The 11962-nt window shown below is 63.1% G+C and overlaps 1 protein-coding gene across 1 annotated transcript; it reads left to right on the top strand.

The window, feature by feature from the left end:
• Positions 1–1794: 1794 nt before the first annotated feature.
• Positions 1795–8901, top strand: LOC102455412 (myosin light polypeptide 6). The gene is made up of 7 exons (XM_075901914.2): positions 1795–2091; positions 4647–4674; positions 5576–5719; positions 6699–6872; positions 7298–7375; positions 7495–7537; positions 8546–8901. The coding sequence occupies exons 1-6, from the start codon at positions 1900–1902 to the stop codon at positions 7521–7523; spliced, it is 645 nt and encodes a 214-aa protein (XP_075758029.2). The 5' UTR covers positions 1795–1899; the 3' UTR covers positions 7524–7537; positions 8546–8901.
• The last annotated feature ends 3061 nt before the right edge of the window (positions 8902–11962 follow it).

Consider the following 11962-nt stretch of genomic DNA (forward strand, 5'->3'; position numbering starts at 1 on the left):
AATTAGCCACCAAAGCTGGGTTCATGTGCTGTCTTGCGGCTCCTCCCCTGGAGCCCCAAGGGGCTTCTACCAGCCCTGCCCAATCCCCAGCGCCCCTGCTGCTTCTCTTGGGTCCAACTCTGGGGAAGGAGATCTCTGTGGGGCCAGAGCTGCTCCCTTGTGGGCCCGATATGGGGCCTGTGAGGGGCTAGGCCACATGTCCAGTTTTGCCCTCGGTTCCATGGGCTGTGAGTCCTCGTCTCTCTCCGGAGGGGAGGAAGCGGCCCTGTTTCACTGGGGAAACTGAGGCACAGGGTGGGCACAGCCCCACCCAGGGTGCAGAGCTGGGGGAGGGGGGAATGAGCTGGCGTGGGAGACAGTCAGGCCCTGCCCCCACCCCTAAGGATTCATGTGTCAGGGCAGGGGAGCCAGTTTCACGGATATGAAGGGGGAATTGCATCCTCCCCACCTAGTGCCAGGCCGGGATCCCCCCCCCAGCACCCTGTCAACAAGGGGAAGCGCTGGAAACTTCGTGGCATTCAGGTGCTCGAGTCACGTTTCAGCCGGGGCTGGGGCAGCCGGTGGCGCTGGGCCCCGGTCCCCGCTCAGCACCGTGGGCGCCCTGCCAGGCTCGTTAATAATAATCTACGGAGAAACCCGCTTCATGGGACTGCAGGGCAGGGGGGGCATGTCGGGCCGTGAGCCAAGCCCTAATCAAACCGTGACGGGGGAGCAGCCAGCTGGACTTTTCCATCAACCCCTGCTTAGCCTGCAGGGCTGGGCCCAGGGCCAGATCAGGACAGGCCCTTTTGTTTCCACTCAGGGTAATTTCCAGGTGCTAATCAACCCACCCAGGGGCCGAGGGACTCTCACGGCGCTGCAGCCACCTCTGGGGTGTGCCCCCAGTAGCTGCTTAGAGCTCGGGGCACCCCATGCAGAGTGCCGGAAGCTGGCCGTACCTCACAGCAGGGGTAAATCCTCGGCTGAAGCCACCCTCCCCCATCACAGCCAGCACCCCCCCAACACACACACACCCCCACGTTCAGTGCCCCAGGACTGTGGCCTACAGCACCCAGCCACGGACCAGGCTGTCTGCCCAGCTCTGACAGAGCGGTGTCCCCAGCCCATCGCTGCTACCCCTGCCCGTCCCTGGACTTCGGAGGGGCTAGAGACGCGGCCCAGGCCTTGCTGCATGGCGCCCGGATGCCTGGGTTCTAATCCTGAGGTGGGGAGGCCGAGGTGCTACTGCAGGAGCAGGGGGGCTGCTGACCCACAGAAAAATCAGTGAGGGGGGCCACAAGTGACGTGGCCCCCCACTGGGAAGGTGACAGACACGTGCTACGTTCGAGCCTGGGGCGGGGGGTGCTCAGCCTAGTAGATTTTGTGTGTTTCAGCCCCATGATGGAGCAGTGCGGGGAGGGGGGGGGCGCTGAGGTTCCCCAGCCCTGCACTGGTGGCTTGTGGAGGAGCCCAGATGCAAGGGGGGCCGGGGGAGAGGCTGGGAGTCAGGACTCCTGGGTCCTTAAGCCGCTGCCCCCTGTCTCTGGCCCGGCCCTCACCTTCACCAGCCCTACGCTCATGCCCCTCCAAGCCTGCTTGGCCTGGGGGGGGGGCATTTCCTCTGGCAGGCGGCCTGGTTCTCTGGTGCATGCTTGGCATGGCTGCTCCCGGGAGCTCACCTCTAAGAAAAGCCCTGGAGTTGGATGGCGGGGGCGGGGGGGGGGGGCTGCCACTTCTGACAATGAATGATGCTCTCCGTTTAGCCCCCCCTCTCCCCCAGCACTGCCCTTATCTAGCGCGCCTCCGGCCTGACGTCACCCCGGGCTATTTAAGCTGGGCCAGGCAGGGCAGCCCCAGGCTGGGACTTTGCCACGGCCCCACAGCCGCCTCCGCCTGCACGAGCCGCCGGGCGCAGCCGCCATGCCCCCCAAGAAGGAGCTGCCGGTGAAGAAGCCGGTGGCTGCGCCAGCCAAGCCGGGTGCCAAACCAGCCATCGCAAAGCCAGCGGCTGCAGCAGCGAAGCCCAAAGCCCCAGAACCGGCCCCGGCCCCGGCCCCACCCCCGGCCCCGGAGAAACCCAAAGAGCCGCCGATCGACCTCTCCAAAGTGGTGGTATGTGGGGTCGTCACCCGGGGGGGGGGGCAGGACTGCAGCTGAGGGGGGGGTTCCCCCCAGGTGGTAGCAGCACCCCAAATAGAAACCCACCCTGCCTGCCATGTGAATGGGAGAGGGTACCCCAGCCTGCACCGCGCTGCCCACTTTGCCCAGTGCTGGGCAGATAAGAAAACACCCCTGGGACTAGCACCCCTCTCCACCTGCTTCCCCGTGGCCCCGAATACTGCCCCTCCCCCCAGCGCCTGCATTTGCAGTGGGTGGGATGGCACCCCTCCCCCACATGCTCCCCTGATGGTTGCTGGCGGGCAGGGGGCTCCCCCAGGTTTCATCGGGGACAGAGGAATGAACGCCCCCCCCTCCTGCAGTGAAGGCCACTATTCTTCCCTTTTCAGATGGGGAAACTGAGGCACAGGTGGGTGCTGCGACTTGCCCAATGTAAACCAGTGGTAGAGCTGGGACATGAACCCAGGAGTCCAGATAGCCCCCCCCCCCCCCCCCCCCGTTAGATCCCACTGCTGTCCCAGAGCTGGGACCAGAATCCAAGAGTGCTAGCTTCCAGCCCCCCGGTCTATCCTCACCCGCTTTCCAGCGCTTCACAGCAGAGCTGGGACTGAAGCAGGGGATGGGAGGGGTCCGTGGAGCACCTTAATCTAACGGAGACTCATCTAAGCAACCAGCTCCTAGACAGTGGCCAGGAAGGGTGGGAGGTCTAGTGGTTAGAACATGGTGGTGGGGATGGGGGAAATCAGCGAGTCAGGACTCCTGGGGTCTGTCCCTGGCTTTGGAAGGGCAGTGATGTCTAGGGGTTAGAGAGGGGGATTAGGGAGGCAAGATTCCTGGGTGCTATCCCTGGCTTTGGAAGGGCAGTGATGTCTAGGGGTTAGAGAGGGGGATTAGGGAGGCAGGATTCCTGGGTGCTGTCCCTGGCTTTGGAAGGGCAGTGATGTCTAGGGGTTAGACAGGGGGATTAGGGAGGCAGGATTCCTGGGTGCTGTCCCTGGCTTTGGAAGGGCAGTGATGTCTAGGGGTTAGAGAGGGGGATTAGGGAGGCAGGATTCCTGGGTGCTGTCCCTGGCTTTGGAAGGGCAGTGATGTCTAGGGGTTAGACAGGGGGATTAGGGAGGCAGGATTCCTGGGTGCTGTCCCTGGCTTTGGAAGGGCAGTGATGTCTAGGGGTTAGACAGGGGGATTAGGGAGGCAGGATTCCTAGGTGCTGTCCCTGGCTTTGGAAGGGCAGTGATGTCTAGGGGTTAGAGAGGGGGATTAGGGAGGCAGGATTCCTGGGTGCTGTCCCTGGCTTTGGAAGGGCAGTGATGTCTAGGGGTTAGACAGGGGGATTAGGGAGGCAGGATTCCTGGGTGCTGTCCCTGGCTTTGGAAGGGCAGTGATGTCTAGGGGTTAGAGAGGGGGATTAGGGAGGCAGGATTCCTGGGTGCTATCCCTGGCTTTGGAAGGGCAGTGATGTCTAGGGGTTAGAGAGGGGGATTAGGGAGGCAGGATTCCTGGGTGCTGTCCCTGGCTTTGGAAGGGCAGTGATGTCTAGGGGTTAGAGTGGGGGTGGGGACGTTGGGAGCTAGGACACTGAGAGCTGGTGTTATTCCCAGCTCTACCATGGCTTTGTTTCCAGCTCTTTCCAACAATGGCCAGAGCCCCTTGCCAGCGAGACGGCGGTGGGGGGGGGGGGGCTGTTAGACAGTCACAGATGGGGGCCCTGAGCTCAGGCCAGGATAAATTTAGCCAGTGAGCAGGCCCCTGTTATTTTAATGACAGGGCTGGAATGGGCCTGCCTTCCCAGGCAGCCGGCTCGGGGACAGGTGGCCGCGGGTGGGGGGATTAGCACCCCCTTTTCCAGGCAGATTTATTTCAGCCCCAGCGCCGGGCACTGCTTTGCCAGGCCGCCACCTTCTGTGTGAAGGGGGTCGGGTTGCGGTGGCGGGGGCCGGGGAGCCCCACCCGCCAGGCCTCTGTGCAGGGGACAGAATGCAGCAAAATTCCTGAGGCAGTGAGGTAGGGCCCCTATAAAGAGTGTGACCAGGGGGCGATCAGGCCCTTATATGTATTCAGCTGCATGCCCAGCCCAGCGCCCCCTGCTGGCCGAGACCGGGCCTGGTGTCCCTATGACCCTGAGCCAGGGTCTCTGCCCCATCCCCATCCCCACAGCCCCCCCAGCTGGGGCAGGAGCAGACTCAGCCCTCATCTGATCTGGATCAAAACTTACAGGCCCTTTCACCATCAGCATCACACCCATCCTGCCCCCCACCTGACCCCTATGCCATGGGACACATTGCAGACCAGAAGCGGGGAGGAGCTCACAGCAGACCCATGGCTTGCCCCACCTCCCAAAGGCCAGCACTGGCTGCTGCATTTCCCCAATGGCTGGCAGCCCCACAGAGCCTATGGTCAGGCAGGTAATGACCGAGGCATCCCCCTGCCATGAGGCATGTAGCAGGATCGGGCCCTGGCTCTGCCCCAGAGCGTGTTGCCCGGGCCCAGGTCCGTAACAGACTGTGCAGCTCCCCTGTCTTAGTTAACATCCATTTCTCTCTTTGCAGATTGAGTTTAACAAGGAGGAGCTGGAAGGTAAGCCATGCGTCTGTGTGGCAGGGCAGCACTTCCACCAGCCTGCCCCCACTACATCCAGCTGTTTCCTGCCTGGGGCATCTTCTCCTGGTGCCTGGTTACATGGCACCAGCCTGCAGGGGGGCACTGGGCTTTGGCCACAGAGAGCTCTCAGCCTGGAGGGGCTCCCCCAGAAACTGATCCCAACCTGGAGGGTAAATCTCTAGGCCTGCCGCAAGGAGCTGGGATTAGAACTTCTGGCCTTCTGCGCCAAAGCCACCACCCTGGCCATGTGAGCGAAAGGAGCCCTCCCTCAGCCTTGCTGCAGTAGCAGGTCTGGGCCATTTGTGGGCGCCCTGTCCTGTACACCCCAAAGCAGCAGGCTCTGGTGCCCTCGTGTGGTAAGGAGCCATCCCACGGCCACCCTGGGAGAGGCGTTAACCTGGGCCCAGCGTCATAATTGGGCATTCGTTCAGCCAGGCCCCGGTAGTTGCAATCCAACACAGATGTGGGCGTCACTTCCTGTCCTGCAGGGCTTGGGTGGTATTGCTTAGCCGCTGCCGCATTCCTCCCCAGAGGTGGCTGCATCTCAGTGGTGACTAAGCAGTTGCCAGGTTTCACCCCAGAGGTGGCTGCATCTCTGTGATGCTCCCTGCGGGGGCCATACAGGATGGTGTCCCTTGGGATGGGGGGACACAGGTCTCGGGGTGAGGACCCCGGCTCCTGCTGGGGTTGGCGATTCCTGGGCTTTGCGCCGGGGCGTGGCCCCAGTTACAACTGGATGCCAATAGGAAGGGTGATCTGGACCGGGCTGTGCCCCCCCCTCCAGTCTGGCCCCGATCCTGGCATGAAGCAGGCAGGTTAAACGGGCCGAGGCTGTGGGGTTCCAGCCCCTCTGACCTGCTCCGCTCCACCCCCCCAGATTACAGGGAGGCTTTTCAGCTCTTCGACCGGGTTGGGGACGGCAAGATCCAGCTAAGCCAATGTGGGGACGTGCTGCGGGCCCTGGGCCAGAACCCCACCAACGCCGAGGTCATGAAAGTGCTGGGCCACCCCAAGGCCGATGGTGAGTGAGCAGGCGCGGGGTGGGGGGGCAGCTTGGGCGCTAGCAGACAGTGCCCAGAGCCCCAGCGCCTGGAGTCAGGGGAAGCAGGAAGCGATGGCGGAGAGGGGGGAGAAGTCTGGATCCTGGTGTAAGGGCACATGCCTGAGTCTGGGGGGGGTCTGGCACAGTTGCTCTAAGGGGGAGACCCCCTCGTGTCTCCAAGGGGCGTTTCCTCCAGGCCCCCCTGCTCTGGGGGGCTCCCATGGGAGTGGAGCTGGAGCCTTTCAGAGATTGTTGGCGTCAGCAGAGAGGGGTCCCTCTCCAGGGGACGCCCAGAGGAGGCTGCTGCTGCCCTCCAGGGACAGCCTAGAGCAGTGGTTCTCAAAGTGTGATCCACAGGCTCGGGGTTCCCCTCCCCGCCGCCACAGGGAACCTGAGCGGGTGCTCTAGTCCCACGGCCCCCTCCCCGCTGCAGGGGGGGTGGGACTTGCTGGCTGGATCCAGCGTACAAAGGGAGAAAGCAGATTGGGAAACTGCTCACCTGGAGGCTTTTCCCGCTGCTCCCATTGGCCAGAATCACGGCCAATGGGAGCAGCAGGGGGTGGTGGCTGGGAGCAGTTGGGAGCATGGAGCCAGATAAGCAACCCCCCATCACCCACATGCCCAGACCCCACATCCCCTTCCTGCTGAGACCCCATATCCCCACCCTGCTCCTTACCCCCCACCTCCTCACAGTTCCTGCTCCTCCCTACCTCCCGCCCATACCCTCCCCCCTCAGCCCCCGCCTGCACCTCTTTTGTCACCATGGGTGGCTGGCTGGTGGCCCGCAGAAAGGTCTGCATTGAGGCCAAAAAGTTTGGGAACCTCCGGCCTAGAGGGAGGAGGCCCCCACTACATGCCATGGGGTGTGGCTGGGCTATGTGACGGGGGCATCAGGGGCCCCATGCGGTGCTGGACCGCCTCTCCCCACGGCGCAGCCTCAGTTTCCCCCTCCCGGCAGAGCTGAACTCCAGGCGAGTGGAGTTCGAGCAGTTCCTGCCCATGCTGCAGACCATCGCCAAGAACAAGGACCAAGGCACCTACGAGGACTACGTGGAGGGGCTGCGGGTCTTCGACAAGGAGGGGAACGGCACCGTCATGGGGGCCGAGCTGCGCCACGTGCTCTCCACACTCGGTGAGCGCCCGAGCCAGCCCCTTGCAGCTGGGAGGGGGAGGGTGCCCCAGGCCAAGACAGCTGCCCCTAGGCTGGCGAGGCTCAGTGAATCTGGGGCAGAGATCCCCAGGTATCCGGCCTGGCACAGCCCCTTGCCAATGGCCCTGGCTGTGCCAAGGCAGCTCCGCTACTCGGCTCCCCTGGGCACGGATGGGCAAGCTCGCCCTACTGCCCCCAGGCTGGACCCATCTGGGGCAGGGGAGGGGTGGCGGTCGGGCATTACAGGGCTCCCTGGACTCGGCCCCCACAGGGCTGTCAGTCCGGCACCTGGGCGGGGCGAGTGCCAGAGGCGTGACGCCCTGTCACTGGGCAAAGGCAGGGTCCCCTGGGTGTTGGTTGAGCCTCTCGCCAGCGCTAACCCCCCCCCCCCCCCCCCCGGCCCACAGGCGAGAAGCTGACGGAGGAGGAGGTGGACGCTCTCCTAGCTGGGCACGAGGACGCCAACGGCTGCATCAACTACGAAGGTGGGAGCCCAGGGTCAGCCCGGACTCGGGGCCCTCTGGCCGCAGGCTCTGAGCCAGAGGGCTGGGGGGGGGCCCAGTGGCCCCTTCCTGTGACTAATGCTTCTCTCCTCCCCTCACAGCCTTCGTCAAACACATCCTGTCTGGCTGAGCAGGCAACATGGGGTAGGTGCCCCCTTTTATTCGTCAGACTCCTTTTTGGGGGTGGCTGCTCCTTTCTCTGCCCTGAGACCCCCTCCCCCTCGACCCTGCCTCTTTGCCAGGCCCCGGGCAGGTCCTCGCTCACCTGTGTGTGCGTAAAACCCCTCTGCTCTGGCAGAGATGTGTTTTCCCAGCTGATCCCCTCCCCCGGAATACCTCCCAGTTCAGCGTCCTTCGTCCCATTCTAGTGGGGGAAACTGAGGCAGAGGGATTTGCTCAAGGTGAGCAGCAGGTCAGTGGCTGAGCCAGGCGCAGAAGCCAGGTTTCCCGCATGCTGGTCCGCGTGCTAACCACTAGGTCATGCTGCCTGAGAAACAGGCCCGGGTAGGATGCCCGCAGACAGGGCCAGCATGAGTCTGGCTCAAGCCTGGTGAACTAGCTCTGGTACCAGCTGTGGCCCAAGACCATCAGACCGGCCCAGCTCCACTCTGCAGCACCGTGTCCCTAATGGGGCCCTGCAGGGTGCAATCAAACCTCTGAGGGGCCTGGGGAGCTGCCTCCAGAGCCCCAGGGGGGCCCCAGGGTGGAAGAGCCCCATGCAAAGGGGGCAGCGAGGCTTTGCTTTTATCACTCAGGATAGGGCATCGGGGTGCCTGGCCCCTACGCCCAGCTCTGACGTGGCCTCAGGCAAGCCCCTTCCCGTGCCTCAGTTTCCCCACCCCTCAGCACACGTCCCTTGCGGGGCTCCCGAAAGCTCCAACTCACCAACACCGCCCCGGCTCCCAGCGCCTCTGCTAGGCCGGCATCCTGCGGGCACAGCGGGTGCCCTGCGCACGCTGGGGCACCTGAGACCAACCCGCTGGCCCCGCTGTGCCGGGGAGAGATTCCCTCCAGCCTGTGCCCCGGGGCACGGAGCTTGAGATCAAAGCGAAGCTCTGGGGCGGCTCCTCCTCCTGCCCCTGCCCCAAATGGGGCCCCAGCTCCCCAGATGGGCCACACGGGGCCTCTCACTGTCTCCTCTTCTCTCCCCAGGCCGGGCAGGATGGGGCTAAGCACCTGACATCTCCGGTGAAGACTCCTAGGCCCATCAGTCTGCGGGGGGGGGGCATGTCCGCTGCTCCCTTTTTCTCTCTAACCCCTCTCCCCCACCAATGGCCGCTGCAAAGGACTTGTAAACGCCTGACCGGAGTCTCCAAGGCCTCAGGACACCAGTGGCTGAGGATCCAGCAAGGGGGGTGTCGCAGGGTCCCCCCCGAGAACAACGACCCAGCCCGGGGGAGCCCACTAAGCAGATCTGCGGCCCCGCTCCAGATCCCCAGGCAGGAACGGACCCAATCCCCCTTGTGCCCGTCCTGCGTCTGGACAATAAAAGCCGTTTGTTTCCAGAAGCCTCTGGCCTCTAGGGTTCGTGTGGGGCCTCCTGCTAGTGGGGGAAAATCCCCCCCCCCACCGGCGCCCTAAGTATTCCAGGGGAGCCGTGGTGCAGACACCCTGGTGCTGGTAGAATTCCCTGGGGAGGTGAGCTCTGGAGTCCAGAGCCAGGGAATGGCAGCAGGGTCCTGGAGAAGTTCGGGGAAACACACCCACTGGTTCCTATTTGTATGGGGGTGAAAGGCTGGGACTGGAAGCACAGGGATCTGCCCCAGCAGCCCCCAGGCCTGCCCTGTGGCCCACAGCGCCCCCTGCTGGGAGCAGGAATTCCTCCCCTGCTGGTTTCTTTCCCGGCACTCACAAACTCCGCTCTTGTCCTTTTGTTTTTCCATTTGCTGCGTCCTCGGGTTGCCAGCGAGACCCAAAAAGCGCCATCAGCAGTGGAGGGTCACCCCCTTCCCCTCCCCGCCTGCCGTTTGCAGAATCCCTGGCGTTACCCCTCAGTCAGGGAGCAGCCTCTAGTAGGGTTGCCAGGTGGCCGGTTTTCACCCGGACAGTCCGGTAATTGCATCTTCTGTCCGGATTAAAAAAAAAACCAGAAATGTAAAATGTCCAGTATTTTCTGTTTTTCTGGGACGGAAAGCCAGTGAGGACATTTTGCCCCAGCTGCATCTGGCAGGGGTGCAGAGAGTGGGGAACGCAGGAATTTAAAGGCATAGCAACTCTTTTTTTTCCCCCCCCCCACCCAATTTTTTTTCCCCACCAGGTTAGGGATTTTTTGTGAAGATATCTGGCAACACTAGCCACTAGCTGTGTTATGGCCCATTTGGGACCTGGGAAAAGCCAGCACCTTCCCTGCCTTCCAGCGGGAGGCACCTGGCTCCAGGCGGTTTGGAATTCCTCTGCCCTCTCCTTGGAAAAGACTCGGCACGTCAGCGCCACCGAGACGGAGACACAGGCTGAGGCCTGTCACTAGCCGAGCCATGTCGGGGCATTCGCGGACCGGCATGGGGGTCCCACTGGCCCGGCTGCCCTGGAGGCCGAGAACTGCAGCTGCAGCACAGGGCACCGGGGGAGTGGGTGACACTTGGACTGAGGGGTCCGTAGCCCAAAAGGGGCATGAAATAAAGGTGCCCCGAGCTGACCCAGTCCTAGTGCAGGGCTTGGTTAATTCTCAGGCAGGTCAGAGCGATCAATGAAAGTGAGAGAAATCTGACGCATTAAGGACAAATTGTTGGGGTGGGGGCAGGAGGCTTGTGGGGTTCAGGGGGGGTGTCTTTCCCATGGGGCTGGAAGATGATTTGCACGAGTGAGCACTTGCTAGGTGTTTGGGGCAGCTAAACCTAGCAGGGTCAGCGCTGGGCGACTGCCAGAGAACAGGGGCCTGCTCATTAAACCCCCCGACTTGAATTCCGCCCCATTTGGGTTAGGCTGTTGGCAGCCATGTCAGCTGAATGGACCCGGCTGGCCGCTGCCGGGTTCTCACTCCCCAGCACCGTTGCCCTGCTCAGCCGGCAGGTGGGTTGGGATGGGAGAGACAGGCTGGCCCAGGCGCCCCGTTATGGATGATGCTTTGGTGGTGTGGGGGCTGCAGGCTCTTCCCCGAGGCTGCCCGCTGGTGCGGGGTGATCACACCTGTGTGGGGTGGGGGTGTCACCTGCTGAGAGGCGAGCGCCCGCACAGAGAACGGGTCCCATGGAAATGCCCATGTACATGCTGCCCCTGGTCCCTGAAGAGCTGTTCTGTTAAATTCGGCTCTGGTGAGGCCACATCTGGAATATTGTGTCCAGTTCTGCCCCCCTCCCCCACTCTAGACAGGATGTGGACGCATTGGAGAGGGCTCAGCGGAGGGCGACCAAAATGGTTCGGGGGCTGGAGCACATGACCTATGAGGAGAGACTGAGGGATTTGGGTTTGTTTAGTCTGCAGAAGAGAAGAGCGAGGGGGGATTTGAGAGCAGCCTTCAACTCCCTGAAGGGAGGGTCCAAAGAGGATGGAGAGAGGCTGTTCTCAGTCCTGATGGAGGGAGCAATGGTCTCAAGTTACAGTGGAGGAGGGCAAGGTTAGATATTAGGAAATACTATTTCCCTAGGCGGGTGGGGAAGCACTGGGCTGGGTTCCCTAGGGAGGGGTGGAATCTCCAGCCCTAGAGGTCTCCACCTGACAAACCCCTGGCTGGGTTGATTGAGTTGGGATTGGTCCTGCCTAGAGCAGGGGGCTGGATTTGATGACACCCTGAGGTCTCTTCCAGCTCTAGGATTCTATGAAATGAAACCCACCCTCCCCCCTGTTCCCCCAGTCCCTGCTGGGAGCCTGCCTGCCCCCCACTTCCTCCAATCCCTGCTGGGACCCTGCCTGCCCCCCAATTCCCCCAATCCCTGCTGGGACCCTGCCTGCCCCCCAATTCCCCCAATCCCTGCTGGGACCCTGCCTGCCCCCCAATCCCTGCTGGGACCCTGCCTGCCCCCCAATTCCCCCAATCCCTGCTGGGACCCTGCCTGCCCCCCAATTCCCCCAATCCCTGCTGGGACCCTGCCTGCCCCCCAATTCCCCCAATCCCTGCTGGGACCCTGCCTGCCCCCCAATTCCCCCAATCCCTGCTGGGACCCTGCCTGCCCCCCAATTCCCCCAATCCCTGCTGGGACCCTGCCTGCCCCCCAATCCCTGCTGGGACCCTGCCTGCCCCCCAATTCCCCCAATCCCTGCTGGGACCCTGCCTGCCCCCCAATTTCCCCAATCCCTGCTGGGACTCTGCCTGCCCCCCAATCCCTGCTGGGACCCTGCCTGCCCCCCAAATCCCTACTGGGACCCTCCCTGCTCCTGTTTCCCCAACCCCTGCGGAACACCCCCAGACCTCCATTTCTTCCAACCCCTCTGGGACTCTCCCTGCCCCCCTGTTTCCCCATCCCCCACTGGGTCCCCCTAGCCCCCCATTCCTCCAGTCCCCGCTGAGGCCCTCCCTGCCCCCCATTTCCTCCAACCCCCTCTGGGTCCCTCCCCGGTCCGGTCCGGCCCCCCGCAAGACCCCCATCTCCATGTCTATCTATAGACAAAGTCGGGGCTGCTGCGAGCGACTCC

The sequence above is a fragment of the Pelodiscus sinensis genome, chromosome 31, assembly GCF_052426305.1.
Source record: "Pelodiscus sinensis isolate ZL-2025 chromosome 31, ASM5242630v1, whole genome shotgun sequence".
NCBI classification, from domain to species: Eukaryota; Metazoa; Chordata; order Testudines; family Trionychidae; genus Pelodiscus; species Pelodiscus sinensis.